Below are 23224 nucleotides of genomic sequence, written 5' to 3' on the forward strand. Positions count from 1 at the left end.
GATCAAATGCCCTTGTGCTTCAGGACAGCAGTCTATCCGACCTACATCTACCCTTACTTCAGGGCCATGCCATTTGCTGATACCTGCGGCCACATCATAAACCAAATAAAATCTCCATTCTTTGAAATTTGGTGAAAACTGGCAACATTAATTCTCTGAAAGTATTGCATCTAGGCTGAGCATCCTGCACCTCATCCCTGGTTCCTCTGTGTAAGCTAGTCACAGAAGCACCTTTTTAGCCGGTGGGGAGAGTGTGCCCTCTCCAGAGGGGACATTCATCTCACCTCGAGACAGGGGGGAAATGTCATTCCCTGGAAATGCCTCTCGCTGTCACACTGAGCTATGAACAGAACAGATGGGTGCTTTGTATTAGCTTCATAACTTTTATATAGCTAGAATTAGGTCAGACAAATTCCACTCTACTTCCACACATTGTTCCCCATTGCCAAAAAATTCCTCCTCTCATGGTCTAGTCGTTATCCTTTAAACCAGTGCCTGCCAGATGGGACACGGCACTATTCCAGCCCGTGTACGTGAAGGAGGAAACACCTGAAATACCTTGGTCACAGGTACTGATGATACTTGTTGAATTCAACGTGATGGTCATTTGCACTAGGAAATCAAGTTTCATACAGTCCATACGGATAATTACAAAGTGGACTTAAAAATGCATTTCTCTACTACAACAGGCCATCACTTCTCTTTCAGCCAGTAGTGCTATGACCAGGGAGGGTATGTGCTAAATGGATGCATATTCATGGCTCATGTTAGAGCCACGCTTCAGCACTGAGATTCTTAGGAAATGCAGAGACTGCCCCATTAAATGATCTCTCTTAAAAAATTGTTGCATGCAGGGAGGTATAAACTTGCAAATATGGCCTCTGTATGGATGCACACTCTTGATGTTGGGGTCAAGGCAGAGGGGCTCGACTAAAACAGAGGCACTGGTGTGTGTTGTTTGTGAATTGCATTAAATGTGTGTGTGATCAGTGCTACGGGCTGCGGTTGCAGATGGCTACGTTGAGTGGCAAATTTCATCCTCTAGATGACTGTAAAGACACACCCTTAAAATGATGAGATGATAATAAGCATTTGAAATTGGGAGCTGTTCAAAGGCAAACATTTCTGTAAAATCTTCGCTGCTGAGTTGCAGCACATGCAGTGTTTTTTTTCCATCACTTGTGATTTGTGATTTGTAGAAAAGTCGAAGCTTTGCCTTTAGTAATAAAGAAAACATTTTCATTTCCAGCCTCTGGAAGGATGTTAGGAAACATTAGAAGAGAATGAGTTGCTGTCTGCCTCTCTGCAGGTTATGATGAATTAATACAATTGAAAGCATCATAATCAAACAATTTTGAGCACCAGAAGTAGAAAGCAAGGTTGCTGTTTTTATTGCCTCTATAAGAGCAAATTTTGTGCACTGTAATTTGACAAATTAATGCTCAGAGTCTCTTCCCTGTGCAGTGCGTGATATGGATTGACTGGTCCATGTACTCTTCTCTGTGTGCAGCGCTCTTCCCAAACACTGGCAACATCACTATTGGAAAACTAATCAACTCTATTTCAGATAAATTGCATTGCCACCAATTATAGCTTAATTGTTGACAGATGGGAACACAGACGGGAGATATGTCAAATCATTAAGAGGACAGGTGTATAGACAAGTGCCAGATTAATTGTTCCAGCCCATTAAATCATTGACCTTTTCAGCATACCCTCAACATTGAATTCAAAGCTCTCACAATATTTCCAGATCACGCATGATGACCATGTTTATGAGCGAAGTTCTCAGGGGCATTTTTTAAAAACGCAGAATCCAGACACAGACTCATTAGCCACTAGCAGTTCTCCTTTCTCATTAAAATCAATTCAGCTATTGCTCCTTCTCTGTGTTGGGGTTTGTTTTCTTGGCCTTTCAGCGAAATTACATGCGGCATGCGGGCTTTCTCCAAAGAGCAGTTTCCTCCATGAACCATGCAGACATGCTGTAATGGGTGTATGTGCGGAGATGTCAAAGAGCGAGAGATGAAATCAGGACAGAGAAGTTGAATGCTGGGCAGCTGTGCTGGAGGCTCCAGGTTTTACTCTGGGCTTTGGCTGTGATTTGCAGCTCCTGCTTTGCCTGGGTTTTTCAACAAACCCTGGCAGAGACAAAAACCTAATTTCCATTGAAACTGAGTCAGCCATGGGCTTCTAATTCCCCTGATCATGCATAAAAATGTCTCTCCTGCTCTTGTTCTGGCTACACAAACCAGGAATCTGAGGATGCAGTGCAGACACATCCAAGACAGCTTTGTGGGAGCGAGCTCAGGTTCGAAACAGTGGTGCAGGCTACGCTTCACCTGGCCTGAGCTATCCAAACCCTGCGTTGTCCTGGAAAATTAAGTGACTCTTGATGCAGTCATTCTGGATGGCCTGTCTTGAGAAATAAGAGGGTAAGATTTCCAGCTGCAGGAAATGAAACCTGCTGTGACAATAATGATTTTTTTTGTTATTTATAGAGTTCCTATCTTGCGCTGAGCCCTTGGTGAGCAGGGAGGAAGAACGGACCCGATTCCCTTCTCATATATTTGGAAAACAAAAGTAGCTCAGCTGAGGTGAAGCCAACCAAGTCACACCACAGAAACCCAGGCAAACAGCAGTCCAGATCTTGAGTTAACTAGGTGATGTGTAGACAAGAGGACGTCAGTGACCGGCAATGGAAAGGCTGCAGGATTTGTTTCACTCTGTGTGTGTGTATGTGTATATGCAATTTCTAACTGGTCTTAGCTGATGGGCAGTCTCGAGGCCAACAAGCTAATCTGAAGATGTTTTACCCTGTGGCAGGTTTTAGAGAGACCAAGTGGAAAGCAAACCAGCGAGGCAGGCAGGAAAGGGAGGTAGGAGGAAGAGTTAATGCCCTTCAGCATCATGACATGCTCTGCAACTTCAAGCAGAGGCAAAATTCATGCTGAGAATCAGGCAGGTCTTTCTGCCAGTGCCAGGACTGGCAGTCTGCTCCCTCCCTTCCTCGCGTAGCCCCAATCCCTGCCTATCCCAGCCTGCCACATTAAAATAGCTACATGATGGGTAACTGAAGTCCCAGAGAATCATTTTGTGTATATGCTTGAATGACTTATTCCTTCTTCCACAGAGCCGATGCACGTTTGCCGTGGTGGCCTTTGCAGACCTACAAAGATAACTAGAGAGGAGACGAGAACTGAACAAAGTTGACTCGCAGATAATGAACAATTTTAGATGGAAAGATAGGGAATTTTATGAAAAAATGCAGTCTAGGAGGGATGGAAACTTCAAGGTTCTCTTTGATGTGTCTAGTACCTTTTATACAACTGTTACGTTGAATATACTTAGGACTGTCAGGTTGCTGCAGGCAACTGCATTTTCCAGTAGATGCAATAGCCTAGACCAGCACACTGCTCACGCTGCGATCTGGGCATGTGAGAGATGTTAGAAATCTCTCCGTTTCCACCATTCATTGCACAGTGCCAAACCTGGGCAGAGAAAGCAAGTGAACAAAGGCCAGCTTTTTCAGAAGAATATCTATAAAATTGGAGTTTAGTACTGAAGACAGTATATGTATTACTGTGTCTGGTAGTGGGGGAGGAGGTGGGAATTAGAAAAACAAAGTCAAAATGGAATTTTGGAAATGCCAGAATATTTATTTTAAAGCTATCCTAAGCCAATCATTTTACTTTTCCTTTTTGAACCAGATTTTTGTGGTTTAGAAAAGGACATAAGGTTAAAAAAAAAAAAAAAAAAAAAAAAGCTAACCAGTAAGTTAAAGTTAAAAGTTCCAAAGGGAAGCGGAACATTTCATTTCAAGTTGAACTTAATACTGTAACTGGGGTTAACTCAGAGCATTTTCAAGCTTTTGTTTGTTTGTTTTGCCAGCCTTCTCCTCCCTCCACCCCTCACTCAACTCTTGCTCAGCCCAAGCCATTTTTTTTCCAGATTCAGCCACATTCCCAAAACAGTTATTATTCACCCCACGTCAGCGATCTCCTTTTTTTTCAGTAGCCTTTTCCACTGGCTCATGCTTACAGAAATTCAGCTTACTACAAACACCACACCATGTCTATACCCTCAATATATCCAGCCAGGGGATTTTCAGCCCAACCAGAGCGCTCTGGGTTGTTTTTTAGCACACCACTCTCATCCCACAACACGCAACTACAAATCTTCATCCAAGATAAGCTCATCGAAGAGAGGAATTCTCTCTGTCTTGGTTCTTACAAGAGTAGGTTTGTGATAAAAGTTCTTCCCTTCCCTTTCCCAGTCCTCCGAGTCAGTGCTGGAGCTATCCCAGAACAGGTCTCTTGCAGGCTGCTCCCGACAGAACCACATATCAGCTTTGCTGCTCTTGCTTGGAGAAGATTCACCCCTGTCATGTTGCCCTGAAAATTGTCCATCCCATGTATTTCCTTGGAGAAAAAAGAAAAAAAAAGAAATTTGTCTTAATTTTGCTGAGCTGCATGCTCAGTTTTGTAGGGCTGAGCTGGACATTGCTATGGGCAGCTGGATTCATGTAAAGATGTCCCTGAAAGTTCCCTGCCAGACCAGCGCAGATGCTCTGGGCTGGGCAGGGCCAAGCACAATATATTCAGGATTATATTCAGTAAAATTATGGAGTCTGGCAAGAGGAATCATGGTTTAACAGCTGCCCCACAAGCGTGGGAGGCAGGATTCCCGTGTTGCATGCCCAGGGAGCAAGTTCAGATCCGAGATGCTTAAATGACTCCTAATGTATCAGTATCTGAGCAGCTTGTGCTCTCTAATGCCTTGACCGTCGCAGCGTGCCGGGGACAGAGCAGTCCGAGGCTGACAGGCTGCCCACCAGAGCAGCCTTCCTGCAAGGGCAAATCAGCACAGGCTTTTCGGGGGTGGTAACTGTGCCCTGCAATTGCTCCGGCTGTAATGAAACTTCCAGTTTAGTTTTTATCCCCAAGCAGAAGAGCAATGACGCTAAGAAACCTGAAGGAATAAAAGGAGCAACCAAGTCTGCTCCCTTCTCTCCTGGTAAAAGTTCACTGGCAGACAAGATCTGCGCTGGTTTAAGCCTTTTTGCCCTCAGTGACACCTTTCCAGTCCTATGGTTATCAGGCGCACACTGTGGCAAGCAGAGCAGAGCAGGGAGGCTGAGATTCTCTTTGGTTTCCACTGCAGTGGAGAGAGTAATGTCTCTTCATATGCAAGGTGTCTCCGGCCATCCCAACCGCTCACCGAGCAGGCCTCAGGCGATGAGAGTCATGCCCAAATTCCAAACACCGCAAGACAGCCCTTCGGATTTGCACTACAGAGGGTGAGACCTGATCCTGACCTCGGAGCAGCGTGAAAGGTGTTTGCGTGAGGACAAAGGACGTGCTAAGGAGAGCGAACCTGAAAGGACCAGAGGGAACAAGAAAGCTGTGAAAGCAGGTCAGAATCTGGCTTTTGAATCATTAGAGTCCAAGAAGCCCATTCCTGCTGTTCACCCTTCCTCAAGGTGCGCTGAGGAACAGCAAGTCGCTTCTCAGCATTTCCTGGCATTGCTGCTAATACGGAGCATGTTGTACTCCCTGCTGTGCCGTGAAGGGACCTGTAGCAGGGGAATATGCCCAAGAGAGGCTGGGATCTGTCACCAGTAAAAGAGGACGTGGCTCTGAATGGAGTCCACATGATGCATTTTCACGTCAGGCATTGAGACTATCACAGAGCGATAGCTGGAAACCATCTAACTGGGGACATTTCACCTTAATTATGCACCACCCGAAGGGATGCAAAGCTGTGAAGGAAATTGCCTGGCTCTGGGCAGTGAGAAGAAGTTTCCATATAAAACTAGACCTAACAATTTAGTAACCTAAGTGACTGTAACATTTACCCCACACTCACGTAGGATGGGCAGTGGTCCAGAGGCTGTAATATGCATATGAATACAATAGCGTGGTGGACAATGAGTGATTAAGCCAGGAGCAAATCTATGACAGCTGTTGCTCAAACCGCTCTTTCCCCTTTTATTGCCTGGGCCTCCCTAGCAGGGCGAATTCCTGGTACCATTAAAGCTGTTTAACAGCATGACTCCGCTAAGCCTGGTTCCAGCTTTCCAAACATGACGAAGGGTGCTCTGCCTTCCAGCTGGCAATCCAGCTCCTCCACGTGCAGCTCCGATGAGCTGCCTCTCCCGTCCTCCGATAACAGAACTGGCTCGTACGTCACTGCAGCAAAACCATCCAACCTAACATCAGCCTCTAGAGAAGGGTTTCACCTGCCTGACAGTAAATGGCTGACCACACCCCTCCATCTAGTCATGCCTTCATTTCATCCTGAAATTTGGCCCAATGGGATATTTCCCCCAACATCGGAGAGCCAGAAGACATCTCCTTGTCCTTCAGGCACTCTGGTGGCTCATAAAGGATCTAGACAGCATCAGGGGCCTGGTATTGCAGGTCTGAGGAAGGCTGGATTTTGCTGGCAGAGAATATTTACTGGAACACACAACACCCCAAAAATCTATGTTCACCTCCTGGCATTGACAGCGACTATAACATGGGCAAGTTCTTTTTAGTGTGGAGCATTACAGCATTGAAGGACAAATAGATGTGCTGGAATCATTTGCTTTTCAATATCTTTTCACTGGTTACAACCATTCTGCCAAGCTCTTTTGCTCCCTAGTCCCCTGCTTGTCCTTACAGCACAGGTTTTTGTCCGCAGCCACGCTCTAAGCTGCCCTTTGGTGGGAAAGCCAGCAGCAGGACAGAGATGGAGGTGTGCCAGGCTCTGCACTCTGCTGGGAATATGTGGATAAACTGCCTGTCCTGGGGACAAGGTGGCAGCTACTGACTTTGTCACTGAAACCCGATGGATCCTTGCTTCCTCCTTCCTCTTCCTCCCCCCACGGAGAACCAGACACGTTTCGTGACATCCCCATCTCGGGCTGAGTGCCTCCCATGCCCCGGGCTGCAGCCCAAGTGAGCAGCAGGGCTGTATGCGCACAGGCAGTTCGGCTTGCTCTGGGCTCCCGGATGCAGCTGTGGGAAGGAGCAGCACCAAGAGCGTGGCAAATTGGGCAAAATGAGGTGCAGTCAGCGATGTGGCAAGACCCGCCAGGCAATGGACCCCCAACAGCCCATCAGTGATGATGGAGCAGGTGCGGGCACAGCAGAGGCTTGAAGGAGGCCAGATGTAGAGATGTGAAAGTTTGGGGAGAAAACTCTTCCTTCCCTGAGTCAACGGGAAGGAAGTTGTTCCCTGAAAGCACCTGAAGAGCCAGCCACTAGCTGTGCCATCACCATGCTAGCCCAGGGACAGTGGGTACTCGCCTTTGGTCCTTATGCATGTCAAGGAGGAGTGACAAAGCTGACTATTCTTCCAAGTATCAGACTTGCAGGGTCACCGAAAATAACCGGCAATCTCAGATCATCCAGTTTTTCCTTTTGCCGCAAAGGCATGTTGCAGTTCCTATTTCTCCAGAGAAGAAAAATTTGGGCCATAGCTAAAGCAGTGTGGTACAATAGCTCTTTGGAAGTCCAGCCTGCTTGACAGTAGCTGACGATCCGATACGGCTGTTTGCACCATGTGCCCTGATCTATTTTGCTTGGGAATCTCATAATTGTGTACACATCAACTACCACAGCTGCACAGCTCTTCAGCACGGTTACATCCCTGTGCTCCCTCTGGGAAGGAAATTGGTTCAGCGCCGATGCAGGGAAATCAGTCTTCGGTGGTGGGCTGCTGCTCTGCTGTGTTTCCCCAGCTAGAGATGATGTGTGCTATAGCGCAGAGACTGCCACGGTAACTCATGTCTCCTGCTTGAAGGAAAATTGGCAGGGCATGTTTTATCAGTGACTGCTAACCTTCCCGGAGAAAACACCGTGATATCGTCACGCTGTTTGCATGGACAGACAGTCGTACATCGACCTGAGCACATCCCAGGCTCAGGCAAGCTGCGTTCAGTGCTGCGGGCAGAGGGGAGGGGGCAAAACTTGGTGGAAGGGTTGATCTTCAAGCAGTCATTTTCTTAAGCTGGAAGAAACTTCAGAGATTCCCCCCCAACCCACCTATGTTCATGCATACAACCATCTATACCTTTCCAGCTGCATGCACGTTAAACACAGTGCAGTTCTGATTAATCCAAGTGTTGGATTTAGTGCCGAGGAGAGCTCAGGGATGTGTGGGAACCCATGGGGCAATCTCAGGACTCGTCTGTCTGTGGGAACCTGGTCTTGCAGAGCCTGGTCCTAGTGACTTTGTTTTTATGCCTCTATAAATATTTCACTGTGGGGGGTCATAATTGAGATTTATTCGGGTCTATTAAGAGAAGCAGCCCAGAGACCTGTGCCTTGCTGTGAGACACCTCAACGGTTTGCCTTGTGCCTGAACTGCTTTTGCACCAAGGCTTTCGACCTTGCACCGTGTCACTGCAGGAGTTGGAGCAGTGGAAGCAGCTTCCGTAGGGAAACTTATTTGATGACACTTAAAATGCTAGCAAGTTGCACATCTCCTTGGAAAATTACTCTACTTACCACAGTCTCCATTAAAGGTCTGATTGTGCTCAGCAGGGATGAGGTCTCGACTTTCGGAGCTGTTGCTTCTCTGGAGATTGCCAAGGACTTTCTTCGGGTTGAATTCCTTGATTTTTTGTTTATTGATTTTTGCCTCCCTGTGGAGATTTCTCTTCAGCTCAGCCTGGGTTTGCAAATGAGTCATCAACACAAGCAACGGAGGCGCAAACACGTTTTAACAGCTCAACACAGCATATCATTAGGGGGCTGGTGCTGAAAATAATTATGCAGTTGAGTAGTTTAACCAGGGCAAATCATATCTGCCAAATTAGGTGCATGACAGAACATGACCTGGACTGAGTTTTTGGTTTCTCCATGGGCAACTGTCAAATGAGGGTAAAGCTTTGAAAAATCAGAAATAATTACTGAACTTTTCCTAGGGCAGAAAAAATGATTGAGTTCAACTGCTCTGTGGCCCAGTGACAGCTGAATTGAGAAAGAAATACAAAGAAGCCTGCAGGTAGGTATTTGCTTGTCCCCCATCGAGTCACGCAAGGGCCACACAGCATCCGTCACCTGCAGGTCCCCAAACGCTTCAGGAAGGGGACCAGCGTCGGGATCCACATTTTCAGCTGGGGCCTGAGGCACAGGGAGCTGCACGGACTTGGTCCAGGTCATTAACAGAGCGAGGACCAGCACCCACAATCGCAGTTCCCAGTGTTTCCTTCCTTGCCTCTGGGTAACTTCATTTCTCATAAGACCTGGGTCTTCCCTCACTAACGGGAAAAGTGTAAATGTCCCAGCCACTCTCATGGCTGGCCACTTGGGAGGGACCTGGGGTCCTGAGGGGGGTCCTGGGGGTGCTCCTTGCCTCATGTCTACCTGAGTGACCGGGAGAACAGGGTGAGTTTTGCTGGCAGTGCCAGCAAAATTATGTTTAGGAGGAAGCAAAATCAGTTTATGGTCACCCATGTGGACATCATTGCACAGAAAAGTGAGGCAGAAGCAAAGGTTTCCACCTCTTTGTCTATGTTTGAGGGCAAGGGGCAAATAGCTGTTAGAAGAGGAAAGACCCAGGCAGGCGCCCGCTCCCCCAGGTCTCAGCCTCACCTCTCGGCGCCTGCGGTGCAAGTCCAGCATCTGCAGCTTGTGTAAGTGCTGCCGTCTGCCAGGGAAGTGTTTCAGGGTTTGCCCCCTCTTCTCCAGAGCCTGTAAGGTATATAAACACATAAATAAATACACCTGCATTTTCTGAAACAAAGAATCAGCCAGCAGCTCTCAAACCCCCTCCTTGTCCCTCAGGCGCTCTCTGGATAAAGGCAGTGAGCATTTTCCTGAGTAGCCAACTTGTAGAAATTTATCACAAGTGTTCACAGTCCTTGCAGTTTATCTTGCAGCTCTGGGGTACTATGGAGACTCCCAGCCTTCATTAAGGCAATGTTAAAAAGTTCAAAATGTGACCTCAGTTTTCAGCAAACTACTGGATGGCTGAATAGACATAGCGAAAGCTTTGTTTGCAAAAGGTTCTGCATTCGTACAAGGACCAGCAGCATCACTAACCAAGTGAATCACTAAACATATAAAGAAATAGTTCAGTGGGAGAGTGACTCTAACTCCAGCGTCATCTCCTCCCAGCACAGAGGAGGTGTTTATGGCACACAGCAAATGCAAGCTTCTCCCTGCTGCAAGCTGACTGCAAGTGATGGGTTCAGCTTGCTCAGTTGTTTTATAAAAGAGGTCCTAAGACCTTTATTCTCAAAGATATTTAAGGTCCTGACTCATCAGGTCCTCATCATCAAGGGATTTTCCAAGCCCAAGCATCTCACGCTGGAGGTTCAATAACAGGCACTCCCGGGATTAGGGAGCACTGTGGGAAAGTCGGCCCTCTTGGCCCTGGTGGAGATGGCCCGGCTGATCTTTTTGCTTGGGATTAGAGGTGATCCCTGTGCCATCACCTTCAGTTTGTGTAGGCTGGGGGACTAAAACGAGTCCTGTTCACCACCGAGGAAGTTTAGCTTCCAGAGTTTGCTCCTAAAAAAAAGCCCTCAAGCCCCTAGAATTCATCGTATGTGAAAAACTTACCACTTGGCTCTATATCCTTTCACCCACATCCCATTTTTTTTTGAGCTGGTTCTCAGGCCCAGCCCAGGATGAGAGCACAGCTGGTGCAAACCACTGAGCTCTGCCCTCGTTTCGGGCATCGTGACGGCACCAACCTGAGCGAGGCTGCGGGACCGCGATGGATGGGGACCCGTGAGCTGCAGACCAGCCGCTGCCCAGCGACCAGCGCGGATGAGCTGGTGGCAGAACAGAGCGAAAACCCATCGCGAGCGGTGGGAGAATCTCACCACGTTCGCTGCCACCAGCTCTCAGATCAGCCCCCAAAGTGATTAAAGCAGCTGTGACGTGGGAGGCTACCCGCGGTCGGTGGGAACGTGCCAGTTTCCCCGGCGTTTGCTCTTTGCCGAACGCTCACCTTCGCTTTCGGAGCTGCTGCCGCGTCTTGCTGACTCGGGAGCTTTTCGGCAGCGAGAAGGCCAGCAGGTTCAAGCTTCTACAAGTCCAATATTTATAACGTTCAGCATTCCTCATTCCCCGCAATCATAAAACATGAGAACCCGATATTAAACTACCTTGACGTTTTTCCAGTTCCAATCCTGGCCCAGCTGCTGGGGATAGGGAAGGGAGATTGGCATCTGTAATGAGCACGTGGAGAGATGGACTTCTCCGGGAGTGCTTCACAAAGGGACAAAACTGAGGGAATCTCCTGCATTAGAGTCAAAGCGGGAAAAGCCTAGCTGAAATTCCTGCGCTCCCTTCTGTCTCCATCCCTAAAGCGATTCTTCTTTTTGCCATAGCAGTGCCTAAGGCTCCAGCCAAGACCACAGTGAGGACAAACCCCAGCCTGGAGAGCTTCACGTTGGAGCCAACAAGACAAATACGACATGTAACCAGAAACTGAAGCACAGAATTGCATCATAATGTAATGAAATGTCTCCTACCAGGTCACCTGAGGCTACCTGAGACTCAGAGCACTGCCCATCTGTCCAACCCATCTCCCATACGTTAGCCTGAGCAATACCCCACTCTGCAGAGGTTGCTCATGGTGCGAAGTGCTCTTCCAGGTGGCTAATGGAGGCAGGCAGAGGAGTGCTTTACAGACTGCTCTGAGCATGGATTTCAATTTTAAGGAACTAAAATATCTCCTTAAATTATGCCAGACTACCAGATGATATTGGATTACTCCTCAGCTTGGTATTGCTGGTTTTCCCTTCTAGCTCAGTGTGGCTTCTGTAAAATTAAGTGGAGCATCATCAAGGACTTCAGTGAGAAGACCTGACTTACACTTTATGTGGGACATTAACCTCTTGAGACATTCACATGAATTTCCTCGCCTTTAGCTGTACAGACCGAATTGCTACCAAAGCCTGAGCTGTAATGTTTGAGCATCCTATAAATAAATGCAACAATGCAGTAAAGAAAAGTCAGCAGCATCACATGGAGTAAGCAGGGAAGGAATGCCAGAGGGGAACCCAAACTCAGCGCCGTTTTGTGGGTACACCAACCCCAGGAAAGCAGAAGAGGCCCAGTCCAAAGCCACCTGTCACCAGCGGGACATTCCCCCAGGTTTCCTAGGTACTTTAGCTCTGAGATGACTTTTCAGGCATATCATTGTGTCACTTCAGAGCTGGTGTCTTAAGCTGATGAGGAAGGGTCTGCGTCACGTCCTGTGAGTGGAGACAGTCCCACACCTCCTCCAGCAGAGCCTCCCGTGTGAACACTCCCTGGTTTGACTGAGTCCAAAGCAGCATGTTCCCCCTTCAGCTGCCAGTTTAGACCATTTAAACGGGCCTGCCTACCACTGCGAACAGCTCTGCCGGCAGAGGTGGACCTGGAAACCTTCAGCAGAGGAGCAGCAGCAAAGGCAAAGGAGCATTTTCCAGGGGCTTAGCTGTTTGCAGAGCAAATGTTTGCCTACACTTTCCTCTCCAGGCTGAACTCTTACGCTGCAGTCAGTGCAGCTCATGCACTATTTCTGCTTCAGCTTCTCCCCCCTCGTTAACATCTTTTGGTTTTTCACCTAATATGAACTAAGGTCTTTTATTTTATGTCCTTCCCAGGATCAAGTCCTGGGATTGATCCAGGAGGTGTTAGTCAAGTCAGCACAACACCCACTCACGAATGCCAAATACTGCAAGCTTCCTCCCAGGAACATCTGCAACGTGTAACTGCCAGCAGCAACAAACTAGTCCTGTGGCTCCACCATGAGATCTCCATCCCCACTGGTGCCAGTGCCTGGTGCACTCCCGTGCTGCTGTACACCAAACCGGCATTGGATTTGCTGCTACACCTCACAGAAACCATGACGAAGACGAGGATGCAAGCGGATCCTCTGGGGAAGTCGGCAGCTGAAGCCATGAGAGCTTCCAGCTGAGGAAAAGCACATCTGCTACCCAGGAGAAAAGCTCCTGGGGGATGCGTAGGGAGCCCAACAGAGGGACTTTAATGTGCTTTGGAGAAGGGAAGAGCGTGGAGGGTCATTTCTACAAGAACCTGTAAGGAAGCGGTGCAGAACAAGATTTAGAGATAAAGCTCAGGGGAAAGCAAGCTAAGTCCTGACTGTAAATGTGTCCAGAGCTGTGGGTGAAGATATGGGTGCCACTTGGGTTCCTCCTCTGTTCTGAGGAAGAGGTGTTGGTACAAAGTGTTGTGCTAAAAAGGTGCCAAATTTGCCATTTTCTCCTCCCAGCTCATCAGATCTCAACTTTTAATTCTTAATTCTCTTCTGGGCGGGAAGCAGCACTGATGCTGCGTCGGCCCCGAAGGCACCAGGCCTGCTCAAGGCTGCTGTATGGCAGCGACTCTACAAACGCACCACGAGAAATGGTCACTGCCCTGAGGACTTCGCCATCTAACCCAAGTCCAACCCGAATTATTAACAGCTCTGTTTTACAGGCAGAGACATGCACTACGGGACCCCTGTTTTGCTTAGGAAGTGCAGGGAATGGGCTGTCCTGCACGGGACGGCCCCGAGGGCCACGCTCACCAGCTTCCCTAGGTTGCAGCTAGCAGAGACTCAGGTGAACCATGAGCCAGGAAAAAAAAAAAAAAAAAAAAAAACGCCGGTTTCCCAAATCTCATCCCAGTGTTTTCCTCGCAAGACTACCCAGCAGCATCCGCACCGTCAGCTTCTTTGCTGTCTCGGCCAGTAGGAAGTTTGCATGGAGCCAGCTATTTTCTTTAGTCTTTTAGCACCAAAAAAAAAAAAAAAAAAACCTGACTTAGAAATTCTGCTCATTTAAGAAATGACACTAGATGGCAGCATGTGCCACTACAAGTTACCGTCCCGGCTGTACATCACTCCCAGATGCCAGGGAGCCAGGAACCGCGGCCGGCCAAGGGCAAGCGCATCCTCTCCCTTGCCTTTTGGCCCATCTCGCTGCAGGTGCCAGGACAGAGAAGTCTCAGGCTTTCGGGTAAAGTTCACTTGCATCACAGGCTGGAAAAAAAAATCAGCCTTTTTTTCCTTTCTTCTTTGTGAATCTCACAGGACTTTTCCCTGCAAATACTCCACGACTGAAACCCTCTGGCAGTCCTTGAAGAGGACATGGTCTTCCAGCGCTGCACTATCTTTGAAAATATTCCCCCAGGGAAAATGGCTTTTGCTGATGTGGTTGACGCTCTCTAATGACAGTGGAAGAAGCCCAGGGTAGGACTGATAGTGTCTTTGTCCCGGAATGAATAGTATCAGTATAGTAATAATACACAAATACAGTTGTAATAGAAAAAAAAAAATCAATGACTAAAAAAATACATGCTGGTAATAGATTTTTAAATGAGGCTCTGGTTACATGTGCCTATTTACAGGGTGTAGCTAGACTCATCACAGGTGCTGCTGTCTCACCCTGTGGCCTAATAGAGGGGCACTTTATTCAATATTTGATGTCCTTATGTGCTCTCCAAAGCTGCTAGTGTTGACCAGAACTACAGGCAGCAGTGGAGGGATCTAAACTGGCCCCGTCTGGTGGTTCTGATCTTCTGCTTTATGTCGAAAAGACCAGGTCCCATGCACTGGACTGGCATTTTAATCACAGAAAGGAGCGCTTGAGCAACCAGTCCCAGTTCAGCTGGTTTGCCCTTGTGTTACACATGCAAAGAGTTTATTCCCAAATATTCGGAGAGCAGGAAAGCCATAAATAACACCGCAGGAAGGAGCAGGGCTTGTTGGAGCAGCTGGATTCCCAAAGCAATGCAGGGAGGCAAGAAATTTGCCCAGGGGTTTTGCTTGCAAGGAGTTATAAAGCTGGCCGAGAAGAGAGAGAACCAGCATCAGCACGGTAGGGGTTTCCGAGACTCATGCCGCTGCCGAGGGACACCCTGCTAGAAATCAGCTATATGGGAAGTAAGTCTCCAGGGTTTTACTTTTATGGGAACAGTGAAAGAGGAACAACTACTGTCTGGTCAGTTAAGGAATTAATTGAAAGAACGATATGCTCTGAGCAAAACCCTGCATTACCTGGCCCCAAAGCCAGGGTCCGGCGTGAAGCACATGTTCATCACATGGGGCCAAAGCAGTGCTCCTGCCCTGCTCGCGGGGTGACACCTTGCCAAAGGCACGACGTTGGGGCTGAGCCTTTGCACCAGACGTGAGCAAAGCCACATCTCTGCGCGGGGGCAGCTGAGCGGCCAGGGCGTTCTTGGGGCAACTCGGAACAGCCTCGGGGCTGCTCCAAACTGCACCCCGCCATCTACCCGCAGGCTGCAGGAGAAGGTCATGGCCAACAGCAGCACATAGACATATTTCATGGGTTAAAGAGCCAGAGAAGAGCATTTGCCTCTGTTTCTCCCTGACCAACATCAGCTGAGGGCTCCCTAATTTAGTGGCTGGTGGGGCCCTGGGGCTCACATGGCCCCATGTTCCTCAACGCAGGATGAGCGGGGTCAGCTTGGGCAGCAGGGGTGATATTAGCCCTTAATTGCTAACTGAAAGTCCTGCCCAAACGAGAGCATGGGCTGTTATTTTTAGCAGCTGGGTGCTTCCCTGAGCTGGGAGGTGCAGGGGGCTGTGGAAAGGGGCTGGGAAGGGATGTGTGAAATTGGGTGTCAGTCCTGGGGAAGGGCAACTGCAGGCAGCTGCAAAGCTCCTGCTAGTGATGCGGGTGAGAAAAGGGTCTGCAAGGCAAAGGGTCCCTCTGGCTGCAGGAGAAGGGAAGGAGCTTCCCTAAGCTGGGCACAGGCTCAGGCTTGCACGGGTGGGAAAGGTGAGAGAAGTCAACCTCAGCCAAACACCAGCATCTTTGCACCTTAAATGGTGAGCAGGTAAGAGGAGAGGAGATGGGGGGAGTTTGAAAGGAGGTGGTGGTCAGCTCAGGAGGGTGTGGAGAGGCAAAGAAAATGCAGGTAGAATGGAAGAAAAAAAAGCTTTCTTCTCCCTTTGGTTTTTAGAAGACCTGATTTTTTACAAGAACTGTGCAGCCCCTGTAATGCAGCTCCAGCTTAGTACTGCAAGCATTTGAAGGGGACTTTCTGAGGCCTGAGCCTCACACAGGGCTTTCATTGAAAAAAAAAAAAAAAAAAAATCGGTGCAGAAAGGAGGCAGGCAAAGGCAGTGTTGGCCATTCTTTGGCTGATCTTAAAGATAAACTCCTTTCCCCTAAACTAATAGGTTGACTGCAGAGGTGGTACTCATGATTTATCTGTGCTGCCCTAGGAAATCAGTCAACTCAAGCTTGGGCTGCTGATAACACTCCTTTAGGGGCACTGGCCCACAAGATGAAGGCATCCTACTTGCGTTGCTGTAGGATGTTTGCTTCCCTGTCGTGGTGCTTTAGCAGCATGTGGCCACGCTGCCGCGACAGCACGTGTCTACGGGCCGAGGGGCCGGGTCGCTCGGCACAACGCCGCGGGAGGCTTTCCAAACTCGTCTTACTTGAGGTCTCCGAGGTGGGTGCTGCTTAATGATGCTGGTGTCTCCCTTTTCCAGCATGGTGTTGAAAGAAAGGGGCCCTTAGGGATTAGAAAAGGAGAAATGAGTGAGGTTACTTTGGCGTGATCGTCGGCTCCTAGGCAGTATTCTGCAATATTTTTTGGCCTAGCGCTTGTCTGGCCTGTCCTGGTGAAGTCTCTCTTGCTGTGCTCCAGTGACTCACGATATAAATTGTTCTATTAGCAGCAGAAATAAAGCGTGGATAGATCTGCGCCTGCAGTTTCTAACGAACTTGTGTCCACCACATACATACCTCTTGCTTCCCTCCTCAGCCCCTCCTGCAACCTGTATGGCAGAACAACCACCCTCCACATCTCCTCCAGCTTCCCAGCTGCTCCACTCCCTCCTCCAGCATCCCCTTGTCCTCCCTGGTCTCCCCCGTGGCCTGTGACCGTCCGCTGGCCAAGAAAACTGCATGTTTGGCTGGTTCCTGGTTGCATTTGCTGGCTGAGCTTACGCTTGGCCCTTTTAAAGCAGGGAACAGACAACACTTTGGGTGTCGTCTTGCTGCCCAGTCTCTGAGATCTTGCTTATTTTCAAGGGACCCTATAGAAATGTCTTTAACTCTTCTACTGGCCCTGGCAGACCTGGGCTGCAGCCAGTAGGCTCAGGAGCTGGCGAGGGCAGTGCTGGCACGCAGGCAGCACAGTCACCAGCCCTCTTCTTTGGGAACCAGCCCAAAAACACGTGCATGGGGAGGATGTGCTACCAAGCAGCGATCACCATGTCTGTTATTAAAGCAGTGTTTTAGCTAAGGCCTGAATGCGACTGCTAGCCCAGATCTGTTCTGTGCTATTGCTCTCCAGGTGGAGGCTGCTGCCTTGCTTGCACAGATAAACACTTGTGTGCATGAAGTATTTGCTTTTATATAAGTTTTTCTATTCCTCCTCCCTCCCCTAAAGCTGTCCTGTTGCACATGAACGCTGTTTCACGTGTGTGGTTATGTGTAGCTGCTCCTACATGGCAGGACCCCAACCTGCCCTGAGCCGGCCGCTCCGGTGTGCAGCATGGGAAAGGATGGGGGGGGAGCAGGAATTGGGGACAGAGGCTGGGGAATGGCATGGGAGACCCGGGAAAGGGCCTTACATTATAGCTGAGATCCAGCTTCCTAGTTATAAAAATCAGAAGTCATCTCATAGGGGTGAACCCAAGCATACGGGCAACTCCAGCAGCTCCCGGCTGCGAGGCCGCCGCAATCCTCTCGCGAGCACAGCCGAGTTCACCGGAGAAATGGTTTGCATCGCTCTGCCGAGCACCCGTGCAATGATTAACCGCTGAGCGGGGGACGCCCGAAGGGAGAAATTCCAGTGCGGGTGACATCTTGGGAGGAAAAAACTTAGCTTTTTTTTTTTTTTGCCTTGTGCTCTAATAGCTGATTTTCTCTGCTGGCGAGTGGGGAATTTAACGCCAGCCCAAATGAAGCCTTGTAAGCTAAATAAGATCCTTCTCTACGAGGTTTTGCTTATTTAGGCAGCAGCTCAAGCTAACACGTCGCTCAAGTGCTCTTGACCATGCCCATTTCTGCAAATGAAGTATGTAATAATAAATGACATTTATTGAGTTTAAAAAATTTTTTATAAAAATACGCATTTTTATAAGCACTTGATAAATGCCCAGTGATTATCACTGCCTGGAACGGGAACATGTGATTGCTCTTGCTGTCACGCTGCACCGGGTCGCGTACCCAGCGCTGATCTGCGTTTGCCCCAGGCCTCTGCTTGGGGACGTGACTGCTGTCCTGCTCGAGACACGTTTGCTTTCCCGGGCTCCCGATGTCTCTCCATAGACTGTACCGAAGAGGAAATGTCTGGCAGTGCTAAACAGCGTTTGGTTTATGTCTGAAATTCACTTTTAGAAATGGGAAAGGGGAGAGGAGGAGCGCTAAGGCTGCAAATCCTGTTCATCTGCATTAGCCTTCGCCAAGCGAGCAGCCTCATTGGCATGCACGGAGGTTGCGCTCGGGATTTATCGAACGTGGCTGGCAGTAGCCGTTCTTCATCTCGCTCGTTATAGAGCTGCACACCAGCTTCTGCTGGCTGTCGCGTGCCTCCATTTCTCATCTCTGGGCATATAGTGAATTTAAAACCTGCTACAAAGGGCCACGGCCGGTCCTGCACGGGAGAGGCTCTTGGTGCCGGCACTCGTGGGAAAACATGCAGTGGTTGTATTTGCATTCCTCTGCCTCTGGCCTTGCACCATTAGCCCTGTGCAAGACGCAGGTATTATTTATGAGGGTGCTGAATTTTACCTGCTGAGTGTCTTCCCCAGGATCTAATTATAATTAAGGTAATTATATAGCTATGCCCAACAGTGGCACGTATGCAGGACACGTGTAATGAGTTAGGGGGCTGCTGCGTGCATCCTCCTTTGGACGCAGCCCGTGGCTGCTGTATACTGATCTAATGCTGTCTAAGTGGAGCTATTTATGGGAGGGCAACTTGTGTCAGCAGTGTGTGACCCAGGCTCTGCTGACTGAGAGAGTTTCCCAAAGCAAGTTGCAAGGAGATTAAAAAAAGGATTTTTTTTTTTTTTCCCAAAGCTGAAACTCACTGGAAATGGCAAAAAGCTACTAATGCAGACAGGCATGTGCACACACCTGCGTCACCCCCCACCGCACCGAGTGACCCCGCAGCTCCTTCCCAGGGGCTTTCTCCAGGCGTCCTGTCTGAGTAAGGGCCGATGTGCCACCGAGGGCAAACCACCAGCTGCTCCTCTTGCAATTATTATTTATTATTAATTGCAATCATTATTTGCAATAATTTGCTTAGGCCCCTCTTACCTGCAGTGGGTCTCCCGTACCCAGTTTCCCGGAGGGGTGGGAGCTGCCTTGGGAACGCGGCTTTCTCCTGCTCCGCCGCCTCTTGCGGCGCGTGGGAAAACCGGCGTGGGGCCGGGATGTAGGGCAGGACGGGCAGGTCACCCCCGGCTCGCGCTGGGGCCACCTTGGTCACCCTGCGGTGTGTCCTGGAAGAGCTCAGGCCCATTTTCCAGAGCGGCGGCCTCCGGCAGAAAAGGAAAAACCCCTCGCTGGGCTCGGCTGCTGCCCGCCTGCGGGGGCAAGGCCGCTCGCTCCTGCCGCTCTCCCACGTCCTTCCCAGCTCGGCCCCGTCCACTGAGGCCGGTTAAACATTGACGTGGCTCCAGCCCTCCCAAGGAGGGGCCAAGAGCCAGCAGCTCCTACGGTGACATGGAGCTGGCGCAGCCTGGGAAGTTGCTCTTTGCACCAGCAAAGTCTCCGGGAGCTTTTCTTGCCTCTGTTTGCACCTGTAAGCGGAGCAGGACCCGTGCATCATGCAAAGGTTTTTAGTTCTCTATTTTTCCCTTCTGCTCACAAAGTTAGAATCAGGTTCAGAGGGTGCAATTTATTGGGAGACTTGGTGATTTGTTCCACTTTGAGGCAGAATGGTTATATGTGTGTGTGTGTGTGTGTGTGTGTGTGTGTTATATATATGGAGGATTATTTATGAAACAAGACTAATATTACAGGGGGTCAGGTTTGGAGGTTGTGGGGTTTTTTTGGTTTTGGGTTTTTTTTCATGGGTAAGGTTGCAGGAGGCAGTGAGAGCACCTATTAACCCAGCTGCAAGAAGTGCCCAAAGCAGCGAATGCGGAGCCCATGAGCGAGCACGCGCTCGCGGCTGAGCGGCTCCTGCTTCTGGCTGCGTCGCTCAGGACTTTCCCCCGCAGCGGCTCCCCTGTGGCATGAAGGAACAGAGCAGCTGAGTCTTATTTTTCCAAATGAACGCCGGGAGGAGGCTCTTTGCAAACTGCAATCTGGTTTTGGCTCGGAGCTGGGTACCGAAAGGATCTAGCGCTGCTGGAAGGGGCCTGGAAGAGCATCGCGCACAGCCGCTGCCCCGCAGCCCCGGGCCGAGGGCGCAGCAGATGCCGCGAGGATTAAGAAGCCGCGAGCTGGGCGCGCAGTAAGGCGATGGCGAAGATTACAGCAGTGCATTGGTCTGTTTAAAGCGAGCTGCGACAACCCTTACTAAAGGCTTGTATTAACCCTGTTAAGCTTGTATTAATACAAGTTAAAGCTTGTATTAACCCTGCAGCTTATGGCAGCATTTAGCGCTGGCTGGCTGTGTGCGGGGTGGGAGGACCGGAGGGGAGACCGTGAACTGTGCGACGGCTTTGTCGCGACCCACCAGGGCTCACAAAACCCCTCCGCTTCTGTAACTGGGGGATTATTTAACACAGTCTTTTATCTCCATTTAAAGTTCGGGTCGATGCCCGAAGGCAGTGGTGTAGAAAGGCAGGGCTGGGAGGAGCTCCGGTCCCCGCACCCTGCTCTGCTGTTGGAGACGCCGGGTGGCTTTGCTCCCATTTTGTTGTCTGAGAACATCCACCAGAGCATCGCTTCTTGTCGCAAAGTCCCGGGGAACGGCCTTGGGGGCCTTAAAGCGGAAAAAGGGGTGTTCCCTTTGGAGGAGCTAAAAATTTCAGTAAAACACATCCCTAGAACTGTCTATTAGTGTAAACGAACCTATCGACTCCACAAGCAGCTTGGGGTGATGCCCAAGCTGCCATGTGCTGTTTGCTTTGAGCCGTATCATCCCATCAGTACCTTCTGTGTAGAATAAATCACCTTTTTAGACAATCTTCAATGTCTAGCTGCTTTTGAAGGCAGCAGACAGCTAGAAGAGTTTCAAAAGCGCGCGCGTGTGTGTGTGTGTGTTCAAACCTCACACATGTGGGTTTAGTCAAGGAGGTTGGTTGTTTCAGGTTGTCTTCTCCAGCGCTGGTTCTGCAGCCGTGTGATGAAGGGGACAGTGTTGCTGGTGTTGTTTTTAATAGAGAAGGGGATTTTGTTGGTTCTCCTGGTTGCAGGGAGCAGTTTGAAAAGATGAAGGAGCAGAATAATGTTTGTTTTTCTTTTTTTTTTTTAAAAAAAAGTCATCAGGAGAGGACTGTGACAAGAGGAAAGCATCTTGCAAAAACTGGTGGCGAGGAGACATGCCATGGTACGTCTTTAGCTGTGGGGCTCGCAGGGGCCCCCAGGGGCATTACTGCCATGGGGGGGAGGGTGTTACGTCTAGCTGGCCAGGAGCTGCTCACCACCCGAGAGGTGAGACCAGCAGAAATCACAGCGCTTTGCTAGATGTGCTTTTGCTGGTTTAGTAACACAGATATAGCTGGCAGTATTAATAATGAATACTTCCTACTGCTAATATTTTTTTTTTTTTCTGGCAAGAGTAGTGTGAGCAAAACCATGCTAACTGGTAATCAACATTTCAAAGAGCAGTCTGGACAGCAGAGCAATCTGCATTACTTTCAGGTTGTTTCTAATCGTCTTTGTTTGTTTGGTGTGTTGGTTTTTTTGTTTGTTTGTTTTTTTTTTTAGATACCAACACACATGCCTCTGCATACCGAGTGCTCTCAAATCAGCATCATCTTGCTGAGTGATCTATCCTAGGCCTGCCGTACCAGGAAACAGCCAGCCTAAATTGCGCAGTGACAGTCTTAGGGAAGGAAGTGGGTTTGTTTGTTTTGGCTTTTGAAAGGTGTTCCCCCCCCCCCCCCCCCCCCCACTGTGGAGCTTAAGAAAAATATTTGTTTGGCCCAAAGGAAAAGCGCTAGAAAATGGGAACTGCCGTTTCCCAAGGGTGCTGGTGATGCAAGGTACGCAGGCGCTCATGAAAGTGCACTGCTCAGCTGGGAGAGCAGCTTTTCTGGGAGGAAAAGATAAATAAGGTTATTTTGTTTTTACTGAAGACACCCAAAAAAATCCAGAGCCGCTGCTGGGAAGCTGTTGCAAAGATGCACGGACAAGTGTGGGTCTGGGAGCACTTTCAGAGGGGGCGAAGCCATGGGTGGGCTCAGCAGCTTTGTAGCTTGGCGCTAGCAGTGTTGGCAGCTGGGTAGTCGCAGGCTTGAGCAGACCATGAGTGTCATGAGTGGCGTCAGTTCTTTAGCAAAGGTTTGAAGCTGGCTAATGGCGTAGCCCAAGCATTAGAGTTCAGGGTATGTTTATTTCCAAGGCAAGTTAATGTTTACTTTTGAGATTTTGCTGGAAATGTCCAAGATTGGTCTCTTTGACTCTTTTGCCACCCAAAGGAGATTAGTGATGTACACTTGATCCTTATTATCCTCATTTTAAACCCACCAGTTCAGTAAGACACAAGCTTAAATGTTTTTTACTACAAAACATTTTATTGTGGTTATTTACACCTGTTCCTTGATAAGTGTATAAATGTAAACATTTATGATAGATGTATTTCTCTTATCTTACAATTCAACCCCAGTTCAGAGTAAATGTTTTTTTTTTAAGCATACAAGTAGTGAGGAAATTTCAGCTATATTCACAGAATATACATCTGCGTGCAGTCAAACTCCACCAGCTCTAGGCGAGTGGTATAGACACTGTCCCATTAGCTCTACTTCTGCTTCTCGTGTGCACACTGGAGTCCGTGATGTCATCGGCGTGATCCTCACTTTTCTTCTCCTTTAAGCTGTTGATGAACCGCAGGGTTATTTCATCCCATTCTTCAGGGAGCAGCATCAGCAGAAACCCAATGCAAATGATGATGGTGGCCCCCAGCCTCACCACACTGAAGATCATCTTGTGCTTCAAGAGATCCACAGCTGTGAAGAAGAAACAACGGTGCCATCAACCAAAAAACTGCAGCAGGATGAACTACATCATCAGATTAGCCCGGTATGTCTCCATACCCCACGTGTTGGACTCTGGCTGTGACAGGGGCCACATCACTTCCAATCCTCTAGATCAACCAGCTCCTTGGATTCAGAGCATGGCTTT

At 49.1% G+C, this 23224-nt stretch overlaps 2 protein-coding genes across 3 annotated transcripts in view; both read right to left on the reverse strand.

The window, feature by feature from the left end:
- Positions 1-3644: 3644 nt before the first annotated feature.
- CCDC198 (coiled-coil domain containing 198) lies at positions 3645-19563 on the reverse strand. Its single transcript, XM_026099988.2, has 6 exons — positions 19244-19563; positions 16408-16484; positions 10954-11031; positions 9588-9686; positions 8499-8661; positions 3645-4421 (listed from the first exon to the last, which is right to left on the reverse strand). The coding sequence occupies exons 1-6, from the start codon at positions 19446-19448 to the stop codon at positions 4171-4173; spliced, it is 873 nt and encodes a 290-aa protein (XP_025955773.2). The 5' UTR covers positions 19449-19563; the 3' UTR covers positions 3645-4170.
- Positions 19564-22601: 3038 nt separating this feature from the next.
- Positions 22602-23224, reverse strand: part of SLC35F4 (solute carrier family 35 member F4) — a 122733-nt gene continuing 122110 nt past the window's right edge. For both annotated transcript variants that reach the window (XM_026099991.2, XM_064511891.1), the window contains one exon: positions 22602-23049. In XM_026099991.2, the coding sequence (XP_025955776.1) occupies positions 22808-23049 (242 nt within the window). In that variant the 3' untranslated portion in view covers positions 22602-22807. The remainder of the gene's footprint in view (positions 23050-23224) is intronic.

This window comes from Dromaius novaehollandiae, chromosome 5, assembly GCF_036370855.1.
Source record: "Dromaius novaehollandiae isolate bDroNov1 chromosome 5, bDroNov1.hap1, whole genome shotgun sequence".
NCBI classification, from domain to species: domain Eukaryota; kingdom Metazoa; phylum Chordata; class Aves; order Casuariiformes; family Dromaiidae; genus Dromaius; species Dromaius novaehollandiae.